Source organism: Cololabis saira, chromosome 12, assembly GCF_033807715.1.
Source record: "Cololabis saira isolate AMF1-May2022 chromosome 12, fColSai1.1, whole genome shotgun sequence".
NCBI classification, from domain to species: domain Eukaryota; kingdom Metazoa; phylum Chordata; class Actinopteri; order Beloniformes; family Belonidae; genus Cololabis; species Cololabis saira.
In genome coordinates this window covers 8,704,681-8,720,962 of record NC_084598.1, presented here as the reverse complement: position 1 = coordinate 8,720,962, position 16,282 = coordinate 8,704,681, and the positions used below count along the sequence as shown (strand labels likewise).

At 38.9% G+C, this 16,282-nt stretch overlaps 1 protein-coding gene across 1 annotated transcript in view; it reads left to right on the top strand.

Moving 5' to 3' along the window:
* plekhg5b (pleckstrin homology domain containing, family G (with RhoGef domain) member 5b) overlaps positions 1–16,282 on the top strand; it is a 118,265-nt gene that overhangs the window by 71,633 nt on the left and 30,350 nt on the right. Inside the window, 7 exon segments of the mRNA XM_061735378.1 lie at positions 837–978; positions 2,603–2,655; positions 2,657–2,703; positions 4,154–4,214; positions 5,828–5,919; positions 6,583–6,719; positions 8,945–9,111. Coding sequence (XP_061591362.1) covers positions 837–978; positions 2,603–2,655; positions 2,657–2,703; positions 4,154–4,214; positions 5,828–5,919; positions 6,583–6,719; positions 8,945–9,111 — 699 coding nt within the window.

Below are 16,282 nucleotides of genomic sequence, written 5' to 3'. Positions count from 1 at the left end.
TCTACTTGAAACAGGTGAAAATTGTTGTTTTTTCCAGTGATGAGTCTTGTTTTAAGTGTAATTAGATTTTTTTTTACTAAAATTAGACATTTTAACTAGAAATAAGACAAATATTCTTGTTAATATTGTGAGTTTTTGCAGTGATCCATTTTACTTATCCTGTGAAGGACAGAGTCATATTGATAAGTTCAGAAAAGTGTTTTTTATTGTTGTGTTTTGATGTATTTGATGTAAGCCCAGTGGATATTTAAAGCTTACAGAAGGCTGCATTTAACTGCTGCTATGTCATTCCTGCAGTATTTCTGCAGGTGTTTTGGTCACTGCTATTATTTGTAATATATTATATTATTTCTAATCAGCACAAATTATCTGTCCCCATATGATAAAATCCACCATCCCCCCTGATTTTTTATTTTTTTACAACTCGAGTACTGGACGTCCCAGCTCCTTGACCTGTTGCTCAGACTCGTCGTTTCCCTCCGCAGAATGCAGTCTCAGATTAAGTCGGGACAAAGCTTCCCCCCAGATCAGCATTACGGGGTGGAAAAACTGATTTTAAGTCAATTAGCTGTCGAGCCGCAGAGGACAGGACAGATGGTGGGAAGGTGGGAGTCACCAGACCTCAGGAATGCTCGTGGCAGCCTCACTAGTTATTTAATCATGGCCGAAACAATAGTCAGGCAGGGAGCTGTTTGTTTTAAATACGTGCGACTGCTGTGCCCTTTCCACTGGCTCGGCCTTCTGAAGTCTCTGTATTTTTACGCCGAGACTCGGTGTACTCTGCAGCGATGCGGGTCTGACCTGGTGTCCTCTGTGTTTTTGTGTCTCTGTTTTAGGTCTGCCACCATCCAGACTGCCAAGACCTGAATAGCAAGAGCCCACTTCACCTGTGTGAGTCATGTGACTCACGATGCCATTCAGAGAACACAGACAACATGCACTTTGACCGGCACCCTCGATTTGACTTACAACCTCAAGGTAGATGATTTTCTTTATTTGGTTCTTCTCCCCCCGGCTGATGGGGATGATGTCATTCCATTACCTCATTACAGCACTTCACTGTGTAAATATCATGCACGCCGACTTTTTATTGTTGCCTATATAAGGCAGATGATGTCAGTTATTTCCCTGTTTTGTGCCTTAGCAGTTTCTTTCCTTTGTCTCTAGTGGAATTCTAAATGTGATGGTTCAAATTGTGCTGGTTTCTCATATCAAAGGGTTGCTTCATTCAAACTAATACTGTAAAAGCTATAAAGCAGGTAACTCTGATACATCATGCTTTCATCATGCTTGCTATCTGACTTATATTTGACCACATTTCATTTTCACATTTATGTTGAGGAGACGTATCAAAATACAGGACTGTCTCAGAAAATTAGAATATTGGGATTTTCTGTAATGCAATTACAAAAACAGAAATGTCATACATTGTGGATTCATTACAAAGCATGCATTCAAAACTACAAATCATGGCTTACAGTTTAAGAAAACTCAAATATCCTATCTAAAAAAATTTGAATATTCTGGAATCTTAATCTTAAACTGTAAGCCATAATCAGCTATATTAAAATAATAAAAGGCTTGCAATATTTTAGTTGATTTGTAATGAATCCAGAATGTATGACATTTTTGTTTTTTTAATTGCATTACAGAAAATAAAGAACTTTTATCATAATATTCTAATTTTCTGAGACAGTCCTGTAGGTGTCTTTGCAGAAGAAGCATGTTGTCATTCCTATTCCTGCTCACAAAGCTCTGGCTGGTTGGTTATTTGTAGCAACCGGCAGAAATAGTCCTGGTCCTGCGTGATCTGGGGGATGAATAGCAGCGGTCTGGTCTGGAGGCAGACAGGCTCGTGTGAATTCTCCCTGCAGATTGTTGAGTATTTATTCTCCAGCCCTGACATTGAGACCTCCATCCCTGAGATAACTTATTTCACCTTGATGCAGTTTTGACGAGCTCACAGTTGTTCCTGCAGATAACACCAGTGAATATGAAACATGCTTGTTCCAAAAACAATATATCCCCCTTTCTCATTTAATTCTGAGAATTTAAGCATCAGTGTCTTTAATTTGACCTCATTTCTTGCTGCACCGCTAGATTTGTGATAGAAATGTTCCGAAATTGGATCCAGTAAAACTATGATTGAATCCTTATGTGGGGCTGCCGTCTGCAGGAAGTCTATAAATGCACAATTAATTCGTAGTAACAAGATTCTCAGGCAAGTTCTGACATTAAGAGCATACAGGACTGTCTCAGAAAATTAGAATATTATGATAAAGTTCTTTATTTTCTGTAATGCAATTAAAAAAACTTGCAATATTTCAGTTGATTTGTAATGAATGCAGAATGTATGACATTTTTGTTTTTGTAATTGCATTACAGAAAATCACAATATTCAAATTTTCTGAGACAGTCCTGTAATGTTTGTCTTTTACATCATTGCAGAAGTATGATTGAATGTTTTTGTTAAAGAATCTGTTTAAAAATCCAATATTCTCATCCAGGAAAGCTGTTTGGGTGAGAACTTTTCAAAGCTCAGTTTGTTAACTCAATTATGATCAAACAGAGGGAATAACTGCTGTGTTTTCTTAACCTTAAGCCTCCATCCTGGCTCGAAACGTGTCCACGCGCTCCTGTCCCCCCCGCACCAGCCCCCCCCCCAGATCTGGAGGAAGAGGATGAGGGGAGCAACGACCGCGGGTCAGTCACCTTCCGCTCCGTCCAGCTAGTGTTCACGCTCTTCCTGACTCTTCCTGACTCTTCCTGACTCCAGTCCTCTCCCCCTGCAGGAACATCTGCTGCTACGAAACGCCTTCTTAACCCTTGTACTGTCTTTGGGTCAAAATGACCTAATTCTCCTTCCTTCTTCCCTTCCTCTTTTCTCCCTTCCTTCCTTCTTTTTTCCCTTCTTTCCTTGTTTTCTCCTTCCTTCCTTCCTTCCTTCCTTCCTTCCTTCCTTCCTTCCTTCCTTCCTTCCTTCCTTCCTTCCTTCCTTCCTTCCTTCCTTCCTTCCTTTCTTCTTTTCTCCCTTCCTTCCTTCTTTTCTCCCTTCCTTCCTTCTTTTCTCCCTTCCTTCCTTTCTCTCTTCCTTCCTTTTCTCCCTTCCTTCCTTCCTTCTTTCCTCCCTACCTTCCTTCCTTCTTTTCTCCCTTCCTTCCTTCTTTCCTTCCTTCCTTCTTTCCTTCCTTCCTTCCTCTTTTCTCCCTTCCTTCCTTCTTTCCTTCTTTTCTCCCTTCCTTCCTTTCTCCCTTCCTTCCTTTTCTCCTTTCCTTCCTTCCTTTTTTCCTCCCTTCTTCCATTCCTTCCTTCTTTTCTCCCTTCCTTCTTTCCTTCTTTTCTCCCTTCCTTCCTTCCTTCCTTCCTTCTTCCTTCCTTCCTTCCTTCCTTCCTTCCTTCCTTCCTTCCTTCCTTCCTTCCTTCCTTCCTTCCTTCCTTCCTTCCTTCCTTCCTTCTTTTCTCCCTTCCTTCCTTCCTTCCTTCCTTCTTCCTTCCTTCCTTCCTTCCTTCCTTCTTTTCTCCCTTCCTTCCTTCTTTTCTCCCTTCCTTCCTTCTTTTCTCCCTTCTTCCTTTCTCCCTTCCTTCCTTTTCTCCTTTCCTTCCTTCCTTTTTTCCTCCCTTCTTCCATTCCTTCCTTCTTTTCTCCCTTCCTTCCTTCTTTCCTTCTTTTCTCCTTCCTTCCTTTCTCCTTTCCTTCCTTCCTTTTTTCCTCCCTTCTTCCATTCCTTCCTTCTTTTCTCCCTTCCTCCCTTCCTTCCTTCTTTTCTTCCTTCCTTCCTTCCTTCCTTCCTTCCTTCCTTCCTTCCTTCCTTCCTTCCTTCCTTCCTTCCTTCCTTCCTTCCTTCCTTCCTTCCTTCCTTCCTTCTTTTCTTCCTTCTTTCCTCCCTTCCTCCCTTCCTTCCTTTCTCCCTTCCTTCCTTTTCTCCTTTCCTTCCTTCCTTTTTTCCTCCCTTCTTCCATTCCATCCTTCCTTCCTTCCTTCCTTCCTTCCTTCCTTCCTTCCTTCCTTCCTTCCTTCCTCCTTCCTTGACCCTAGGACAGCACAAGGGTTAAGTCCTAATGATCACATCCAGCAGACGGATTCTCTGTGTATTAATCTGTTCCCTGGCTGGAGCTGTAAGGTGTAATTATGTCTGTAATTATTGTCCTCCAGGGAGCGTAAACCAGTAGGGATGAAGCTTGGGAAGAAAAAGCCACGGAGACGACACACTGATGTAAGTCGCATCGCTGTCATGCAGAAAAAGAACAAACGAATCCCGCTTTCCCCCTCAGTGACGCTGCGGTTTCACTTCTGTTCCTGGAACGAGCTTAGAAGAATCATGAATGTCTCAGGCAGGGGGTTGTGAAATACAGCAGGCGTTAGTTAGTTAGTTAGTTAGTTAGTTAGTTAGTTAGTTAGTTAGTTAGTTAGTTAGTTTCAATTTATTGTCCTTTCGGAAATTCTTTTTGCATCTGTGGCAGTCAGAATACATGTTCAAAAACAAAAAAAAACAGAACAATATACAACAGGAGTCTTCAACCTTTTTTAGCCCAGGGACTCCTCCTTGGATGAGAGAAAAACAGAGCAGGGACCCCGCTTGGAATTCTTATTTTTTCCCTTTTTTTTTTTTTAATGTGTCAAGTTTTAAGCCTGGCTTATAATAACTTTTGAATGTGTTTTATTCTGCTTATATCACCTTATTAACCAATTCCTGACTGGGTTATTAGCCTATATGTGGTTACGGTTGATGAAACTTTGGCCTCGTCAGACGTGGAAGGAGTAACGTCTAACTAGCGTTAAATATGAAATAGCCAAGTCAATTTCGCAACGAATTTTCTTTTCTTAAACAGCTAGCTAGCTGGTTTTTCCTCTCTAAAGTTGACATTGGTCACATGACTCACGTCATGGGAATCATTTATGTAGAGTTGTAGACTAAATAGTTATTGTCAAAAGTAGATTATTATCGCCTGTTAATGGAGTTTTCTCAATCATATATATATATATATATAGCCTATACTGAGTTTGTTCTTATTACCTGTTGACAGTGAAAAGAACCAAGCAATTAAAACAAAAAGTGAGAATACTCTCTATGAATGAACGGTAAAAAAGAATCCTAATGTGATGTTCCGCTCTGAGCTTCTGCAGGGAGTTTAGTCGTTGCAAACCTTTTTTATAAATGAAATCTAAACCTAAACTTCAAATCTTTATTTGTGCGTACAACAAAAAGACGTTTTTTTGTGTATCAGTTTGTGGAATTAAACTGTGGAATGGTTTGAATTTGGAGTCAAAATAATGTATAAACATAAAACAATTTAAGAAGAAATATAAAGAAATGGTTTGATATAAAAGTGAAGACTGTGTTTAAAGTTCACCAGCTGTGTGTGTTCTGCTATTGTGTTATATTGCCTTTGTATGTTTATATACTTATATATACCTATTATATTTATATCATAGTTATATTATATTTATGACAGAGGTTACATCTTGTATTAAACAGGTTATTTTGTAAAAATGATATATATTTATACAAATTAGTGTATAAAATATAAATTCAGACGTATAATTTATGTTTAGTTGTGGAAAGGGGGTGGGATTAAATAAGTTTAAACTTCCTCCCACTCCTTTCGAACGTGTAACTTGAAATATGTGTTTTGATGTTGTTTTTTTCTTTATGTGGTGGAATGCCCACCTGTATTTGTTTTCTTGTCTTTTTTCCTGTTCTTGTTTTGGGGGGGGGGGGGGGGGGGCCGCTCCTCTCTGGAGCCCCCCGGTGGCTCTGCATAGTGCTCACAGGCGGGGGGGGGGGGCTCTCTGGAGCAGGCTGATGCTGGGGTGTTCTCTCTGCAGGATCCCAGTAAGGAGTGCTTCAGCCTGAAGTTTGACCTCAACGTGGACATCAACACAGAAATCGTACCTGCTATGAAAAAGAAAACACTGAGGTGAGACCAGCGGATTTATTTATTTATTTATTTATTTATTTATTACGGATCCCCATTAGTCCTCACTGCAGTGAAGACTATTCTTCCTGGGGTCCAACATTGCACACATAAAACAATAAAATACGATCCTTACAATAACTAAATCTAAACAAAAATGATCTGAAATGGAATGGAATTCACTGCAAAAACTCAAAATCTTACCAGGAATATTTGTCTTATTTCTAGTTAAAATGTCTCATTTTTAGTCAAAAAATCTCATTACACTTAAAACAAGAGTCATTACCAGAAAAATAATTTATTTGACAATTTTCACCTGTTTCAAGTAAATTTTCACTTGTAATAAGTAGAAAAATCTGCCAATGGAACAAGATTTATCTTCTTATTACAAGCAAAAAAATCTTGTTCCACTGGCAGATTTTTCTACTTATTTTAAGTGAAAATCGACTTGAAACAGGTGGAAATTGTTGTTTTTTCCAGTGATGAGTCTTGTTTTAAGTGTAATTTTTTTGATTTTAGATTTTTTTTACTAAAAATGAGTCATTTCAACTAGAAATAAGACAAATATTCTTGTTAAGATTTTGAGTTTTTGCAGTGTAGCAGAGCAGCGGTAGTAGCTCTTATCATCTCTGTGAAACGCCTGTGTTTTGTGTGTCCCGTCATCAGGGAGGTTCTGGGCCCGGTGTTTGAGAGGAACGGCATTGAGCTGTCACGGGTCGACTTGTTCCTGGATCAGTCCAACACGCCGCTGTCCCTCAACTTCGAGGCCTATCGCTTTGGAGGACACTACCTCAAAGTTAAAGGTTTGTTTATTGTTTGATTATTGGATGGATCCCCATTAGCTGCTGCCTTGGCGACCACTAATCTTCCTGGGGTCCATAAAGTATATATATATATATATATATATATATATATATATAAAATATTACATAAATTATAACATCTAAGACATAAATACATATGTCATACACAGAGGTGTCAAAAGTATTCATATTCATTACTCAGGTAGAAGTATAGATACTAGAGTTTAAAAATACTCCTGTTGAAGTATCAACTCAAGTTTTTTTACTCGAGTAAAAGTATGAAAGTACAGGTTTCAAAACTACTTAAAGTAAAAGTAATGTAAGGGGGAAAAAAGCCATTAAGGACAAAAGCCATTGAAAATGAATGCATCTTAGTATAATGCAAATATATTAAAGAACCATATATGTGTACTATTGAGCATTAACATGTGTTTCAGAGAGCAGGAGATATGATGACTAGTTGCCTATAAGTATTGTAATGGTGCAAAAAGTCAAACTTCAGAGGCATGTTATCATTTATCCTAACCTTTATTGGAATGTACATCCAAGTTTAGTTGCAGGAATCTGAGGGAACGGATGTAAGAACAAAACTGGACAAGAACATCTGAAACAACCACAACCAAATTCACTCTATCCGGATGGAGCAATTTAACTGGATAGTTTTTTTTAAAGGCCGAAATGAAATGGAGTAACAAGGCTGTTTTTAAAATGTAAGGAGTAAAAAGTACAGATAATTGTGTGAAAATGTAAGGAGTAAAAGTAAAACGTCGTCTGAAAAATAATGACTCCAGTGAAGTATAGATAACCAAAATTTCTACTTAAGTAAGGTAACGAAGTATTTGTACTTTGTTACTTGACACCTCTGGCCATACATTCCTAGCATAACTACACTTAATAAAAACAACAATAACAACAACAATAATATACATACATGTACACGCACACACACACGCACACACACACATCAGTTATATATGCATAATATCATAATATATTAATAACACTATAATTATACTAATACACTATAATAGCACTAATAATACCATACATTAGTAATATATCCGTCATAACGCCGTCATTTATAACATTCTGACCACCAATAAAAAGAAACAGACACCGGTTGCAGAGCTGGGGAAAGAAACATCATTATGATCAAACAAACTGCTGTCATATGTGACATTTTCTGTAGTTAAATGGAGGAGATGGACCAGGATGCAAGTCTCCCATTATCAAGCGTCACTGTTTCCGGGGTCATATTTTTGATTTGCTGTCATTCACAGGTGAAGAAAAATAATGCACACTAGTCAAATGACTAACATAGAGAGTTAGTTTCCTCTCCTCTCTGCTTACTGGAGCTCTGGATCAAAGGCCCTTTAAGGCCAGTCCTAGATGAGATCTAATGCCGTGAAAAATCGCTTTTCTTTTGAAATGTTCTCACCTGATTCTGGCCTCTGGACTTGGATGTGGAGTTGCACTCAGCCTGAAACCCAGAGGTCAAAGGTGAAACACTCTTAAAGCCTGTGATGTTGGTCTCAGTTTCCTTCTGCTGGTTTCTGAACACTATCAAAGAGATTTATTCTGTTTCCTCCCCAACTTAAACAAATAAGCTAAAAATCAATCATTTTAATGTTTGTGTTAGCTCTACACTTCTTATTGTTTTGAGTTTTTTGAATTTGAATTTTTTATTTTATTTCGAACATGTATATAAAATGAAAGTAAAAATAATAATAAAAAGATAAACATTTACCACTTCATATTCACATATGTTCGAAAAAAAGGAGTAGGAAGAAGTTTACACTTTTTCCTACTTCCTACCCCTTTATAACTCTATGGATTTACATTATTGCTATTATTATATCTACACAATATCCATATAAATATAATCTATATAAATACTACGTAAACATGACTATTATTACATAATTATCCATATAAGTATATAGAAAATATAAATATTACATAAATATTATATCAATATTTAGAAAATACAACTATTATATACGTCTATATAAATATACACTATATAAACTACATAAATATCCCTATAAATATATATGTGCTACATACCCAATAAATATATAACATATATTACATAATTTTAACTATCCCTCTCAACAAATAATATATACTATTAAACATCGTGAACTATTTTCAGTTTTTTTAGGAGTCGTCTTCATACGAAGCTCAGTTTCTTTTTTCTGTTTTTTTTTTTTTTTTTGATATAGCAAAGCCGGGGGATGAGATGAAGGTGGAGCAGGGAGTGAAAGACCTGCGTTCTCTCAGCCTGCCCAACATGAAGCCTGCTGGAAGCCAGAGCCCGTACATCCTCACCCCCGGCACTGAGAAGGTGGCGCACGAGTCCCTGGGACGCCGGGAAAGCATCGACCTGTTGGTGAGTGCACGAATCATTCCATGCAATGGCGCAGGAAGTGGGGGGGGCCCACTCCTCTCACATTCTTTTTAAGTCTTGAATCACTCCTCAAATGCCCCTATATTGCAACACTTACTGTAATAAGACATTTAAATCATTCCTGCCTATTAGGTCAAACGGGTAATGAGAGCATGCTGTGTGCTGGCCAATCACAAACCTACCGGGGCCTTTACACTCCTGTTTCTAGGTAGAGCAGACCCGGCGGGAGAAAGACATTCGTAAACATAAGAAAAATCATAATTCAATAAAAATCCATGAGTTTTTACTTTGTTGTTAGTGAAATTTCCTTACTTTACCAAGGATTTTTTTTAATGATAAAGCTTATTATTATTATCTTATGCCCATTATTATTATTTCATTCCTTGTCAGTTCAGAAAATTGTTTTGCAAATATGTCGTTTAAATAGATTCATTTATTTGCAAAGCAAATGCCTTAATGTTAATGAGGGTTTTGGTAACTAGCCTACTCTAAATTTTACTTTATTGTAAAGGGTTACCAGGGTTTCTCTGCAACAAGGTTCCCTTTCAGCACCGCGCCGCATTGCAGCACGGCGTGGTGCTGAACTGGACGACGGCGACGCACGCACGCACTTATACACTTTTTGGCCCCCGCACTTCTGAAATGAATCCGGCGCCCCTGATTCCATGGCGAGACACACCCGCCCGAAATCCATCCCAGACACACCCGATCACACGTGCTGCTCTGCCACACCTTTCCTGATTTTCTATCACTCCTCTTTTCATCCGTTCAGGCCTTGCATCATTTTAGGATCTCATTGTCCTCTCAGCATGAGCTCACTGTTTCCCCATCACTGTTATCTTTGCAGAAGAATGACTCTATTGATTTCCATGCAGCGCCCTGCCCGCTCCGCTCCGTCTCTCATGTACGTGCACGCCAGCCCAAGTGCTGGCGATGAGCTCACTGAGGAACTCTCTACCAACGCCACAGTTCCTGCAACCAGGAAGTAGATGTTTTGCAACTGAGAGATCCTCATGGAGCAGGCCATCATCTAGTTCAAGTTCTGACATGTGACAACTTGAGAGCGCTTAAAGGGGACCTATTATGAAAAACAGGTTTTCTCTTGCTTTAACATATATAAAGTGGTCTCCCCTCAGCCTGCCAACTCAGAGAAGGAGGAAAGCAACCAAATTCTGCAGTGTCTGTACAGCCGCCCGGATCAGCCGTCCCGTCTGATGTGGATCTACGAGCCGTTCAGATTCTGCGCATTTTCGTTACGTAACCAAAATGCAAACCACGCCCACATCTAAACACCGTGTAACTGCATGTGAGCGTCCGACTATCATGTAGCACTGCGTGACATGGGACACTCTCTGTCCATCTCCCTCCAGCAGCTGCCACTTTATTGAGGTTTTTGTTGTGAAATGAGGAGGAATCGTAGAGATAACTTCTCATTTCAACTAACTGGATCAGCCGTTCCTCATCATGACTGTTTCCTACAGCGCTTTCAACCGGCTTTCAACGCCCCCTAAAACCAAGACATGGGGTAGTTTTGTTGAAAATGTGCTGTCCAAAATGTCCTGGAAAACTCGACTCCTGCAAATGCGTGTTCCCCAAAGTTTGTGGGGGCGGGGCTTTGGACGGAGTGCTGACGGGAGGGGGAGAGGGGGCGGGGCTTAGAGGAGGTGCCACTTTCAAATCTTGCTAGCTCTCCCAAATCATGGACTATACCTTTAATGTGTTATCTAGTTGCAGTCCTGTGTTACCGGCAAGCGTCGCAGCTAATTATCACTCATATGTCACCTGTTGAATCTTTTTTGTTTATAATTTTAATGATTTAGTCAAGAAAATACAATTTTTATTGGGAAAAATGTCCCCAACACGTTCCCCGAGGCAAAGGAGGCAGGATTTAGTCGACCAATGCTCAGTTATGTCTCAAGCTTCACCAGACTTATACCCTGAAAACTAGTTAATTTTGCAGCAGCTCTTGATTTTAGAGAGCTGCTGCAAATTTGCAGATTTTAGAAAGACCCCCCCCCCTCACTGGCAGCCATTTTCCCCCCTCACAGCTGTAATAACAGCTGTCCCCAACATGTTTATGAGCAGGAGCTGCTTTTCCAAGTAGGCCGATGTTGGCTCAGTGTGTCTCAGTTTACATACTTCTGTTCATACACATTTAAATGTTGCTTTCCCAGTGACCACTCACCTGATACCGCACTGAAGACCACAATTTAATATTTCAAAGCATTAAATACTCCCACCACTAACCAGCTAATCCATCAGTGGCCATGACAACTTATTTTCCCTTTCACTGGCTGATCATTTTGAAATAAATTGCAGCCAAGATTGCAACCATTGATGATTAAATGCAGTCAAACTTAACACTTCCATACTTGACGTAGGTTTTTGAACACATTTCCTTTGAAAGTCGTCGTTCCTGCAGCACCTTCTGTCCAGATTTGTCTGAAGGCTTGATTTTAGCTGCTGTTTCTCTGAGGCCGCCTTGAGACGATGCCTAATGTGCTTAGTTAGTATTGACCCGGTCTTTGTACGTTTTCACCGTATAGAAACGTAATTCTCGTCAGTTGTGTGAAATAAGACCTGGAAACAGGCATTGTGGTATAGAATTGTCAAATTGGTTTAATTCACCGTACGAATTGTTACAGATTACTTTTGTAATACTGTATTTGACCCGGTCTTTGTATGTTTTGTCCGTATAGAAACGTTATTCATTGTAAGAATGAGATGTACCTGCTGTACTCTACTGGCCTTACTTTTTAACAACTTGTGCTTGTTATCATTTACCTCTTTTCTTATCATTTTATTTTATTTTATTTGTTATTTACTGTTTAATTGTGTCTTGCCGCTTTTAATGTTGACGTAAAGCACTTTGAATTACCTCGTGTTGAATTGTGCTACAAATAAACTTGCCTTGCCTTAGTTTGGTTGGATCAGAAATGGCCGGAGGCAACGCAGTTGTTCATAATTTGCTTGAGGGGTGCGAAAAGGCAGACATTTAGCAAATTGTTTTCATGGTGATGTAAACAAGCGAGGGAACAAAAGCCTGCGTAACACATGGAGTCAGAGGAAGTGTCTCCTCCTGTGTAGGGTAAACCAGAATTGGCCGTTAACAAACTGACAAATTACAATAGCAGGATTTAACCAAATACTTTCAATAAAGCTGTACTATTGCCCCTCCAATCCTCTGAGTTCTATAACAGATATATACTACTCATTTCATTTATATATACACTGCAAAAACTCAAAATCTTAACAAAAATATTTGTCTTATTTCTAGTTAAAATGTCTAATTTTTAGTCATAAAAATCTCATTACTCTTAAAACAAGACTCATCACTGGAAAAAACAACAATTTTCACCTGTTTCAAGTAGATTTTCACTTAAAATAAGTAGAAAAATCTGCCAGTGGAACAAGATTTTTTTGCTTGTAATAAGAAGATAAATCTTGTCCCACTGGCAGATTTTTCTACTTATTTCAAGTGAAAATTTACTTGAAACAGATGAAAAATGTCAAATAAGTTATTTTTCTGGTAATGACTCTTGTTTTAAGTGTAATGAGATTTTTTGACTAAAAATTAGACATTTTAACTAGAAATAAGACAAATATTCCTGGTAAGATTTTGAGTTTTTGCAGAGTATGGCTTACTTTTTTTTTAATCTCAGTGCTTTAGTTTGCCTAATAAACTTCGGTTTTCATTATAGAAGTTAATAACTTAAGAGTCACTTGCTCTGTTTTATTTCCTCACTTTTGACTGGTTTCCCTGTAATAATGTCAGCCGTCTGCCGTCTGATGCAGGTTGACTGTACAAGGCTCCTCTTATGTGTTTGACGTGGCATTAAGTTGAGAGAAATCTGACATGTGATGGTTGTTAATCACCGTTTTGGTAAGTCACCACCCACCTACGGCTGAGGTAGATTATGTATTTACGCACGTAAGCTATAAACAGTCACTGTTGCTCAGGGGCAAACAGGTGGAGGTTTTTCTTCAACCATTTTTCTACCGTCTGTGAAAGTAAATCAAAGAGCTTAGTCATGAAGCTGAGACACAAACACGGGACGTTGCTGAGGAGCCAGAGGTTTTAGTTATGACGTTTCTCATCTGTTGCAAATGGGATTTTTTTTCTCCTCCTTTTTACTTTGCTCTAACATCCCAGTGTGATTTCTGTCAGTGATTTATGCCAAGGAATTGCAGTACGTGTAAAGCAGGTGACTACTTGTCATTGGCCTGAATGTGAAGGTACTCAGGGAGTTGGTGGCCCCAGTTTAGTCCACAAGGTGGCGGTCAAGTGCCTCCTCTGAGATGTGGCAGGAAACTGTGGACATGCTATGCAAATGTATGAACAAAAGATGTGTATTCAAAAAATAATTGATGGGTAAAATTAGATGATATGGTTATAGGCAGTACTCGAGTTGTAAATAAAATCATGGGGGATGGTGGATTTTATCATATGGGGACAGATAATTTGTGCTGATTACAAATAATATAATATATTACAAATAATAGCACTGACCAAAACACCTGCAGAAATACTGCAGGAATGACATAGCAGCAGTTAAATGCAGCCTTCTGTAAGCTTTAAATATCCACTGGGCTTACATCAAATACATCAAAACACAACAATAAAAAACAGTTTTCTGAACTCATCAATATGACTCTGTCCTTCACAGGATAAGTAAAATGGATCACTGCAAAACTCAAAATCTTAACAAGAATATTTGTCTTATTTCTAGTTAAAATGTCTAATTTTTAGTCATAAAAATCTCATTACTCTTAAAACAAGACTCATCACTGGAAAAAACAACAATTTTCACCTGTTTCAAGTAGATTTTCACTTGAAATAAGTAGAAAAATCTGCCAGTGGAAGATTTTTGTGCTTGTAATGAGAAGATAAATCTTGTCCCACTGGCAGATTTTTCTACTTATTTCAAGTGAAAATTTACTTGAAACAGGTGAAAATTGTCAAATAAGTTATTTTTCTGGTGTTATTTTTCTGGTGATGACTCTAAATGTTGAAATAGCAGTAAAACCACATTCATTGATGAAATGACATAAGGGATGGAAAGGAGGGATGGCAGTTTTACAGGGGGGATGATTTTGAGCGTTTTTATTTCAGGGGGGGATGCCATCCCCTCTCATCCCCCCTCAACTCCAGTTCTGGTTACTACCAGCAAAGGTGCCCCTTTGATTGTGGAAATATTCAGAAAATCAGATTTGTATATTGTTCTGATTGAAATAAGAATTTCCCGACATGGAACCCAAACTACTTGAAAAGTATTAATACTTTTTCTCAAAACAAATGAGGCAACCCATCCTGGCCTTGCAGCTCTTCTTGTGTTCCAGCTTGGCAGCGGTTTGTGTCAGGCTTCAGAGGAACAGCAGTAAAATCCGCTCCTGTCAATAAGGAGGTGCTTTTTTGGTTTGAAATGGGTATTTCACATTTACTATTTGGACAGATGTTAAATGTTACAGCTTCTGGCAGTGTTGTGATAGGCGGCCGAGAGCTTTGATCTGCATTGATTACTTTACGATGGGAACCTTGGCCGGCTCTTCTGATTGGTCAAAGATGCATTCCTGTCCCGCTGATTGTTCCGGTGAAGCACCGCTGACCCCCTGGTCCTCCATTCATAAATAACCCCTCCCTTTACACTCTTACAATCTCTACAGTGTACAGGATTGATACAGCCCTGATAGAAGATCAACTTTGGACCTGCCTGATTCCGTTCACTGCAAAAACTCTAAATCTTACCAGGAATATTTGTCTTATTTCTAGTTAAAATGTCTCATTTTTAGTCAAAAACTCTCATTACACTTAAAACAAGAGTCATTACCAGAAAAAAAACTTATTTGACAATTTTCACCGGTTTCAAGTAAATTTTCACTTTGCTTGTAATGAGAAGAAGATAAATCTTGTTCCATTGGCAGATTTTTTCTAATTAATTCAAGTGAAAATCTACTTGAAACAGGTGAAAATTGTCTAATAACAAGTTATTTTTCTGGTAATTAAGTGTAATGAGATTTTTTGACTAAAAATGAGACATTTTAACTAGAAATAAGACAAATATTCTTAAGATTTTGAGTTTTTGCAGTGTTTAAATTTGAGATAAAACTCAAACGGCAATCTGCATCGAGGTGTACTGGATCTGCCGGGCCCGTCGGTGTGACTACAGATTATTTTGACCTACTTCAGTCACATAATATGACTAAATGTATAATGTGAAAGTGGAAACCCCCGTGCACCCTCACATCCACACAGCAGGAGCTGCGACTCATTTGTCAAGGTGAAGTCATTAACCCTTCGGGTCAGGGCTCAAGATGTTTGCGGTCCATTCTTTCCCACCCTTTGACATCTGGTTTGAGCAAAAATAACATATTTGAACATTTTATGCATTGGTTGGGGCACTACATGTGAATGCAACTGTTCGGCTCACAGCCCCCCCCACCTCTCTTGTTACGTTTTCCCAAGAACAGAAAGTGAGACTTTTACAATCGTCATAAAGATTAGCTGAGCCGTCTAGAGCCGTGTGGTTGCAGCTGCGCATGTGCAGCACATCCATCCTCCTCTCCGGCAGTTTCCCCGCGTCATAAAACACACAACCATCGGTTTCTACAGAAAAAGTGACGTTTGCTTTGCAGCCTCCACCCAAGTCTTCCATGTGAATGGGGTTAAATAAACGAGCAGCAGGGTGATATCTCTGAAGGCCCAGCAACATCGTTTGATCCGGATACACCAATCGTGGTGATTAGGCTCACGTTACATGCTCCGTTGGGAGGGTTTGGGCTTTTCCCAGGAGCTGATGTCTGATAATGGATCTTCCACATGTGTGTCAGAGCTCAGGCCTCCTGAAAGCGGACTCTTCCCTCGCTGCAGGAATGCCTGACCAACTCCACTCCACGGAAATGCATTGGCATTTTTAGTTAACTAGTTTACAGGACTGTCTCAGAAAATTAGAATATTGTTATAAAGTCCTTTTATTTTCTGTAATGCAATTTAAAAAAAAAAAAAAAAAGTCATATATTCTGGATTCATTACAAATCAACTGAAATATTGCAAGCCTTTTATTATTTTAATATTGCTGATTATGGCTTACAGTTTAAGTTTAAGATTCCCAGAATATTCTAATTTTTTGAGATAGGATATTTGAGTTTTCTTAAG